General features: G+C 37.9%; 1 protein-coding gene across 1 annotated transcript; it reads left to right on the top strand.

Annotated features, from left to right (window-relative positions):
• The first annotated feature begins 8,202 nt into the window (after positions 1-8,202).
• LOC149198901 (uncharacterized) lies at positions 8,203-9,132 on the top strand. Its single transcript, XM_089400404.1, has one exon. It carries the CDS (start codon positions 8,203-8,205, stop codon positions 9,130-9,132), a length of 930 nt encoding a protein of 309 aa, XP_089256530.1.
• Positions 9,133-9,921: the final 789 nt, after the last annotated feature.

Genomic DNA, 9,921 nt, shown 5'->3' with positions numbered 1-9,921 from the left:
TCCAATATTGATCAGAATTGTGGGGTTAGAAAGATTACTCAGAGGGTTACCACAGGAAGAAAGTTTAGACCCGGGAGATCCAAAGTTACAGAGATACATCAAATTCAATATCAAGCTCCTACAAAGTGAAAAAAGGTGTGTAGTTTTTTTAGATTTTTGCATAAGCTTGGTTTGAAAAATTAGTTTGAAGGAATTCAAAGGGAATAGTGAAGCATTATCATCGGTAATTGATTCCCTGAAGAAAGAAAATGGAAACACCTAGTAAGCAACCTAAAAGCTCTAGCATGACTCATGAAGAAGAGGAAGAAATGCAACATGATATATGAAAATTACGAGACCAAGTGCAATAAATATAACTTGCACAAAAAGTAACAGAAAATAAGATGGATGGTTTAAAGAAAGACGTAGAAGCTAAGATGGATGGTTTAAAGAATGGCGTGGAAGCTAAGATGGATGGTTTAAAGAAATGTTTAGAAGCTAATATGAATGACATGGAAGTTACGATGGATGGCGTGGAAGCTAAGATGGACGGCATGGAAGCTAAGATGGATGGCATGGAAGCTAAGATGGATGATTTAAAGAAAGGCATGGAATATTTGAAGGCAGATTTGACAAAGTTTCTACATGAAATGCTTACTAATGGCAAAAGGGTAGTAAAGGAAACTCATGGTGAGAACAAAATAAATGTTAGCCATGATTTCATAGACTCTAACGTTGGATCGAAGAACCACCATGTTCCAAAGATCGATATGAGCAAGTTTGATGGTAAGGATCCCGGAACATGGATACTACAGATGGAGCAATTTTTCGATCTCCATAATGTGCAAAATACACAAAAGGTACGCATTGCAACTTTATATTTGAAACCAAATCAGTTTGTATGGTATCGATGGCTTTTATCTTGTAAACAAATTGTCACCTAGGCTATTTTTACGGATGAAATGATAGCACATTATGAGGATAAAAAAACAACACTTTTTTTAGCCAATTGATAAATATCAAAAAAAAGGGTTCAATGATGGAGCACAATGAGGACTTCCAAAATTAAATATAAGGGTAAAAGATATTCCAGAGGAGCATAGGATTGATGTGTTCATAGGGAATTTAAAATATAACATCCAACATGAGGTTCGCCTTTGGGAACCAGATTCATTGGAGAAGGCATTCAGGTTAGCAAGAAAAATTGAAAGCAAAATTATGGCAACAAGGAAGCCTACCACTCACAATCATAAAGATGGAAGTGTTTCTACCCCTAACCATCCACAACCTACAAGGTTGACACCACAACAATTGGAAGAAAAAAGAGCAAAAGGGCTTTGTTACAGTTGTGATAGAAAATACACTAAAGGTCATAAGTGTGCCGAGAAGAAATTATCTTACATAGATTGTGAATAGGAGGAAGAAAAGGAACAAGAAATGTCAAAAGAAGAGGATATACACTAGGAAAAAACCCTATAAAAAGAAGAAATGAATTCGACCATATCTTGTAATGCATTGGCTGAAATTACATCTCCTCAAACTATCAAGATAGAAGGGCATATCAAGAAGAAAAAGGTAATAGTGCTGATTGATTCGGGAAGTACCCATAATTTTATTCATTGTAAGATAGCCAAGGAATTGAATCGCTTCCTATATCTAGCACCGGAGTGTCAAGTGATGGTTGTAAGTGGAGGAACCATAGATTGCTCAGGAGAGTGCCATAATATCAAGCTATCCATGGGAGAATATGTATTGAATATCCCAGTGCTTTCCATTCCAATGGGTGGTGCTGATGTTGTACTAGTAGTCCAATGGCTACAATCCTTGGGTACAATAGCTTTTAATTTTCAAGAACTTTTCATGAAATTCTATTTAGAAGGAAAGGAAGTTGAATTAAGGGGTATCGTAGGGAAACCAGGAAAGATAATCAACTCTCATAGAATGACAAAGCTTCTAAAGAAAGAACAATGAGGCATAATTGCACAATTATGTTCACTAGAGGTTCCCACATCGAAATCATCCATTTCTCAAGATCTCTAAAAATTCTTGGACAATTATTCCAAGGTAGTTGAGCCTCCCAAAGGCCTCCCACCTATTCATGATCATGATCATGCTATTAATTTGATTCCATGAAGTGTTCCTTCAAACATCAGGCCTTACAGATATCCCTCTGTCCAAAAGAGTGAAATTGAACGTATGGTTGCAGAAATGCTAGAGGTTGGTATAATTCAACCTAGTTAAAGTTCTTTCTCTGCTCCAGTAGTATTGGTTCACAAGAAGGATGGATCATGGTGCATGTGTCCAGATTATAGGGAGCTCAACAAGCTCACTATTAAAGATAAATTTCCCATTCCTATCATTGATGAATTATTGGATGAATTGCATGGATCAATTTAATTCACCGAATTGGATCTTCGTTCAGGATATCATCAAATCAAAATGAAGACTGAAGACATTCCAAAAACAACATTTAGAACTCATGAGGGTCATTATGAATTTTTGGTCATGCCTTTTGGCCTTACTGATGCACCTTGTACATTTTAAGGTTTGATGAATTCCATTTTCAAACCCTTCCTTAGAAAATTTGTGTTAGTATTTTTTGATGATATACTAATCTATAGCAAGTCTTGGAAGGATCATGTCCAGCATGTTGACATGGTGCTCAAACTATTGGATGACAAACAATTATATGCAAAAATCTCCAAACGTTTCTTTGGAGTACAAGAGGTGGAATATCTTGGTCATATTGTATCTCATGAAGGTGTTAAGGTAGATCCTAGCAAAATTAAAACCATTAAGGAATGGAAAATCCCCACATCCATAAAGCATCTACGAGGATTTCTTGGGTTGACAGGGTATTATCACAAGTTTGTTAATAATTATGGGAGAATAGCAGCACCTCTAACAACATTATGAAGAAATATGCATTTTCATGGACTCCAGAAGTAGCGAAGGCCTTTGAACATCTTAAAGAGGCAATGTGCCAAGCACCAGTCTTAGCTACACTGGACTTCACAAAAACCTTTATTGTGGAATGTGATGCCTCAGGAAATGGAATTGATGTTGTTTTAATGCAAGAAGAAAGACCCATTGCTTCCGAAAGTCATCCAATCAAAGGAAAGTATTTACACAGAGTTATTTATGAGAAGGAAATGTTGGAAATACTACATGCACTTAAGAAATGGTGACCCTACTTAATGGGAAGACACTTCAAGGTAAAAACAAATCCTGATAGTCTTAAATACTTTTTAGAACAAATATTATCTTCAAAAGAGCAACAAAAATGGGTCACAAAGATGTTGGGTTATGACTTTGAAATCATCTACAAAAAAGGGAAGCAAAATGTTGTGGTAGATGCACTCTCAAGAAAGGATGAGGATGTGGAAGCATTTCTTTGCACCATTTTTATTATCCAACCAGATTGGATAAACGAAGCAAGCGATGAATGGAAGAATGAGTAGGAAGTGTGGGCACTCATTCAAAATATACAACAAGATCCTAGTACATCTGATACATTTAGCTGGAAAAATGATTCATTGTGGTACAAGGATCGGTTATACCTATGTAAGAATTCCCAACTCAAACAAAATATTCTTAGGGAATTGCGCACCTCTCCCTTAGGAGGGCACTTGGGATTTCTAAAAATCTACCATAGGGTTAAGAAGGACTTTTTTTGGGATGGCCTTTAATCGGATATTCAAAAGTTTGTGGCAGAATGTTTTGTTTGCCAAAAAAATAAAGTTGAAGCAATTAAGACCCCAGGACTATTGCAACCTTTATCCATTCCAAGTCAACGTTGGGAGGAGGTTTCAATGGATTTTATCATAGGTTTACACAAGTTCGAAGGAAAGAATGTTATCATGGTGTTAATTGACAGACTTACCAAGTATGCACACATTTGTGCATTATCTCATCCATTTAAAGTGAGTACAATTTCTATTGCATTTATGGAAACAATTCAAAAGCTACATGGAAACCCAAAGATTATTGTAAGTGATAGAGATCCCATTTTCACTGGAAATTTTTGGACATAATTATTTTCTTGTCTTGGTACTTAGTTAGCTCATAGCTCATCTTATCATCCTCAATCTCATGGGAAAACTGAGATAGTAAACAAATGTTTGGAAGGATATCTTCATTGCTTTGTATCTGATAACTAGACACAATGGGTCAAATGGTTTCCTCTAGCTAAATGGTGATATAACACTTCCTTCCATACTGCAACAAAAATGACCCCATTTATGGCACTTTATGGATATCATCCACCATCCATCACATCATATTTAAGAGAAAATTCTAAGGTTCAAGCAGTGGAAGATCACTTTGAGCATCAACAACAAATTCTCCAACTCTTAAAGGATAACCTCACCTTGGTGCAAAATAGAATGAAAGAGAAGGCAGGTCAACATCACAATGAAAGAATTTTTGATGTAGGTGATTGGGTATTCCTATGGATACAACCATATAAAAGAATGTTCCTCAAGCAAGCTAAGAAGGATAATAAATTATCACCAAAGTATCATGGTCCATACAAGGTGTTGCAAAAGATAGGTACTATGGCATACAAATTGGAGCTTCTTGCAGCTTCCCTTTTGCACCTAGTTTTCCATGTTTCATGCTTAAAGAAGGTTATAGGTGCAAGCTTCTAGTTCAAAAAATATTGCCAAAACTTGATGAGGAAGGAAAAATCATATTGGAACCTGAAGGAGTCAAAGAAACGAATTCGATAGCTACAAAATCGACCAATTTCAAAGTATCTCATCAAGTGGAAGAACTTACCCGTTGAACATTGCACATGGGAGGATGAGAATTTTATACAGAAGCATCCAAAATTGCTCATCGTTGAGGACAATGCTTTTTTGAAGGAGAGGGGCATGTTAGGTCCCTATAATACTAGTGATTCCCCCATTACTATTATTGTTGTATCCCTTATTGTTATTGTTATACCCCTATTGTCCCCATATTGTTATTATTGTGCCCCATAGAATCCCTCTATTGTTATTTTTGTGCCTTTATATTATTATTGTTAGGTCAGCTTGGTTATATTGTGACCACTTAGACTCCTATATATAGAAATGAGGTTTTGTCATTTGAATCATCCAAGAATGATTCATTTGTGTAATGTAAAGGAGGTTGCCTCCTCGAAGAGGTTGAATTCTAAGGCATTGATCTATCTTTTCTATCTTTTTGTGAGCTGGTTTCATAACAATGTTGATGATCATACTTTCTTAAAGGATACACAACAAATATTTCAGTCTGATCCTATGATTTATTATCAAGAACTTCTTAATTGTGTTGAGTGTCATATCACATGCAATGAAAGATCTTGCTTCCAAAAGAAATCAGGAAGATTGGTATGTCAATATGAGGCACCTTGGATCTATGTGATGAGTCAAAACTCTATGTTGATGAGAATGGAGAAAATAAATATGAACCAAGATGAAATGATGATATATTGAATATGAAGAATCATGAAACATTGATGGTGTAGAGGGCTAATATAGATTGGAAACTACATAACAAAATATGCTGCAAAATCTCAAAAAGTATCAGAAACATTCCATTATATGTTGATCGTGTATCTTCTATTCAAAATCCAAATGAACTCACAACATGTGTATACAAGAGTTTGTTGTGTGAAACTATTGTTGACATAGATATCGGCGCACAAGAGACATGTAATTTTCTTCTAGAGCTCCCTCTTTCTGAATGTAGTCATCAATTCCTGGTTCTAAATATTGGTATGAAGGTTTTCAAACAAGTACACGTTGATAAATATGATGATGACAGTGATAATTCCCTTATTGATGCATATAACAAGAGACTCATTGATATTTGATCACCTTCCATTGATAGATGTCGCAAAATCATGGTCATATGATAAACGTAGATGTGGGAAAAAATGATTACAACAGAATAATGTAGCCATTGTACGTGTGTTCCCTCAATTTACCTCAATTCATAATCGAGAAGATGACAAGTTTGTTGATTTTTTTTTGTTTTGAGTTATTACTATAGAAGACCTTTCGTGATTTTCATAAAGATATAGGCCATACAAATGATGAGATAATGCATAATTAGGAAAAATTTCGATACCAACCATGGCATGTTGATCACAAACCATTGTCTCCAATTGATCCAATTAAATCTAATAAAGAAGAAGTTCGAAATCCACTTGCAGATTTTAGAGAGAATGAGTGGGAGATTCTTTGTGGGTTGTATAAGAATAAATACATAAATTACAATGAGTTTGAGATGTCGGGACATAGATATCGCGAACATGCGTATAATTGGAATATTTCTTTTTTATGAAAGTCATGTCTAATTGTGTTATTCATTTCATATCTGAAAAGTGAAAGTTGAATTCCCTTTGCACTAACCAGATCAGAAACTCTTACTCCTTTGAAAGTATTAGTGCTAAGCAGAGAAAATCATTTGATATTATCTTTGACCATAATAGATTAGGGGTTGTCCAAGCCGATAGAACAAGCGGAGGAGCTCTGAGAAGCGGATTAGGGTTCCTGTACTCACCTGCAACGGAAGGCCTGCAGAACAGAGGACTCCAGAATCAGAACGCGATAGAGTATATAACAAACAACTGGGGGTTTTGACCGGCGGTCACAATGAACCCCCATCCGGGGGAAGGAGGGAAGCCTCCCCCAAACGGCAACCAGCAAGGAAATCCTGCGGATTCAGAAAGAGAACAGGAACATAATGATGGAAGCACAGGCAAAAGTCAGCAGCAACAGAATGAACAGACACAACAAGGCAAACCAAAAGTTAGCTCGTCCACATGCAAGCCAGTAGCCGCATACAGACCGAAAGTGGAGCTACCCAGTCACCGTATCAATGCCAGAATTCAATACATGAGAGATCATGCTCTCATAGGCAAATTTATCGGAATATGGCCAAACGAGAAAGCGCTGAGAGCTGGATAAATGTCAAATGGCATCCAAAGGGACACATATCCCTGCATCTAGGGCCGAAGGGTTTCTTCACCGCAGTTTTTAACTGTTTGGAGGATAGGAACAGAGTTTTTGAAGGCGGACCTTATTTCTTTAACTCTGCTGGGCTATTTCTCAGAGAATGGATTGAAAGGTTCAACCCGGATAAAGAGGATCTAAGCTGGGCGCCGGTATGGATCAGGCTGTACTCTCTACCATGGGAATACTGGGAGGAGGAGTCCCTCAAAGCCATTGGTAAGGTTCTGGGTGACTTTGTCAGAATAGCTGACGACACAAAGACACAGAGATATACCTCGTATGCACGGATCTGCGTATACATGGACCTGAAACAACCTCTGCTCGATACGGTAAGTCTCTTTCATGAAGATGTGGAATATATTCAGTTAATCGATTATGAACATGTCCCCTTCAGATGTAGAAAATGTCATGACCTAGGTCACCTCTTCAGAGACTGCCCATTGAATAGCAAACCTACGATTCAAACTGAACAAGAAGGCCCATTGGTAGACGGTTCCACCAAAGTGACAAACCGCAGAAGAGGAAATAAAAAACCAACAGTTTCTACAAAGACACCTCCAGGTAATCAATCAAAGCCTTCTACTAGTAATAGCTTTGCAGTATTAGATAATGAGAATTTGCAAGATCCAGACAGCTCAACCTATAATAAAAGAGAACCTACTCAGGAAAAGGAAAAAATGGATAAACCCCAATCGAAAGAAAAAGGAAAGGAGATAGATCCAGAAAGTAATCAGCCTAAGAAAACCTCCAAAGACTGGAGCCTTCCTGAAATGGATATAGATGGCACAAATCCCAACATAGAAAATGAAAAGGAAGGCGATGGTCACTCTCAGGAACCACAAAGCATGGAGGAAGATACGAAATCAATAGACATTGGTGAGCTGGATATCTTGGGACTAGAACATGCATGCAAAACAGGGAACTTCGACAAAATACCTGACTGTCAAGTGGACAACCTGGTGGCAGTACTCAATAAAGCCCAGAAAAAATACTCTCTAGGGGTTCAAATTGGCAGCCAGTGGGAGGGTGAATTCATCACCAAAGACAGCAAAAAAAGGGGTAGGAAAACTACCTTAGAAAGAACCATCAAGATTGGAGAAGTGTTGGTAGACTCTGGGAGATATGCCAAGCTAACCAAGTATTTCAACATCAACCCCAAGCCTTCCCAATGAAGTTAATCTCATGGAATATCAGAGGGCTTAACTGCCCAAGGAAAGGAAAACTCTTAAAAAACATGTTAATGGAAGAAAAACCAACAGTTCTTTTTCTACAGGAAACAAAATGCAATTCGATAGTTTTGGAAAAAATAGCAGCTAAGGCCTGGCCAGGGGGGATAGTAGCAGCTGTTGATGTTCAGGGTGCTTCTGGAGGACTTGCATTGCTTTGGGATGCAAGAAATATTCAAATGACCAACATACATGCAAATAAAAATTTCATTCAAGCAATATTCCATATAATAGGAACCAACATCTATGGGCACATTTCTAATGTGTACCTTCCTCAAGAAACCCAACTTAAGAATGACATATTGGAGGCTCTAACAAATCTTAGCACCGATAGGCAATACCCGCTATGGATCGCTGGAGGAGACTATAATATGATTGCTTCGGTGGAGGAAAAAAAGGGAGGCAGATGCAGAAAAAACAGGGACGGATCTCTATTAAAGGATTTCATACAGAATAACTGGTTTATAGATGTTCCTACTAACAATGGCCTCTACACGTGGAACAACAAAAGGACAGGTCCAATGCAAATAGCATCGCGTCTGGATCCTTTTTTAATCTCTGACAACGCTGTTCATGTAGGGGGAGAATTCACAGCTTCTATTCTCCCTTACTCCAGTTCCGATCATTGGCCGATAGCCCTCCAATGGAACCGTCCTGGCTGCCATATTAGACGTCCCTTTAGATTTGAGGCTTTTTGGTTATCTCACCCGGACTTCAACGAATTTGTTAGAGCAACCTGGGTAAAATGCAATTTGACGGATGATACAAAAATGGCCTCATTCCAAAGGAAGCTGAAATATCTCAAAGGGGAAATTAAAAAATGGAATCATTCTGTCTTTGGCAACATTTTTAAGGCTAAGGAAATCCTCAATCAAGAAATGAAAGTGGTTCAGCAAAGAATGATAACTGAAGGACGCACAGAAGAACTTAGCAAGAAAGAGTAGTCCTTAGGGAATCAGCTTCTCGAGCGAGAAACACAGGAGGAAACTCTCTGGAGACAAAAATTGAGAGTTAGATGGCTAAAGGAGGGTGAGAAGAACACGAAATTCTTCCACAAATCTACAGTGCAAAGGAGAATGATTAATCAAATTTCCCAGGTGACCAATGAACAAGGAATCAAAATCGAAACACATGAAGAGATAAAACAGGTGTTCCTCAACTACTTCAAGAAGATGAATCAAGAACCAGATATAAACAGAACAGAAGCTATCCGGAAAATCACCAGCAATATTCCCAAATTAATCATGGATGAGCATAACACGCTTCTTCTTAAACCCATAAGCCTACAGGAAGTTGATGATGCCGTTCATCAACTCAAAGCAGGAAAAGCTCAGGGACCAGATGGCTTTACCTCAAATTTCTTTCACTACTTTTGGGATCTGGTCAAATGGGAGGTATGGCAAGTGGTGGAAGAATCGCGTACCCTCAGGTGGATGTATCCCGGATTGAACGCAACATTTATAGCTTTAATCCCCAAAGAAGAGGAATCATCCACTCCAGATAAATTCCATCCGAATTCCTTATGCAACATCATATACAAGATTGTCTCCAAAGTGATAGCTTCCAGATTGAAGCGCCTGCTTCCACTTCTCATCTCTCCAGAGCAAACTGGTTACATTGAAGGAAGGCAAATTACGGATGGTATAATTCTAACCCATGAGATAATCCACTCACTCAAGCACACAAAAAAACCAGGTATGTTGCTCAAACTTGACTTATCTAAGGCCTTTGAT

Source organism: Pinus tabuliformis, chromosome 2_1, assembly GCF_031772625.1.
Source record: "Pinus tabuliformis cultivar Carrire ecotype Pingquan chromosome 2_1, CPIR1, whole genome shotgun sequence".
NCBI classification, from domain to species: domain Eukaryota; kingdom Viridiplantae; phylum Streptophyta; class Pinopsida; order Pinales; family Pinaceae; genus Pinus; species Pinus tabuliformis.
The sequence above is the reverse complement of the archived record's forward strand: the minus strand, read 5'-3'. Positions and strand labels throughout refer to the sequence as shown.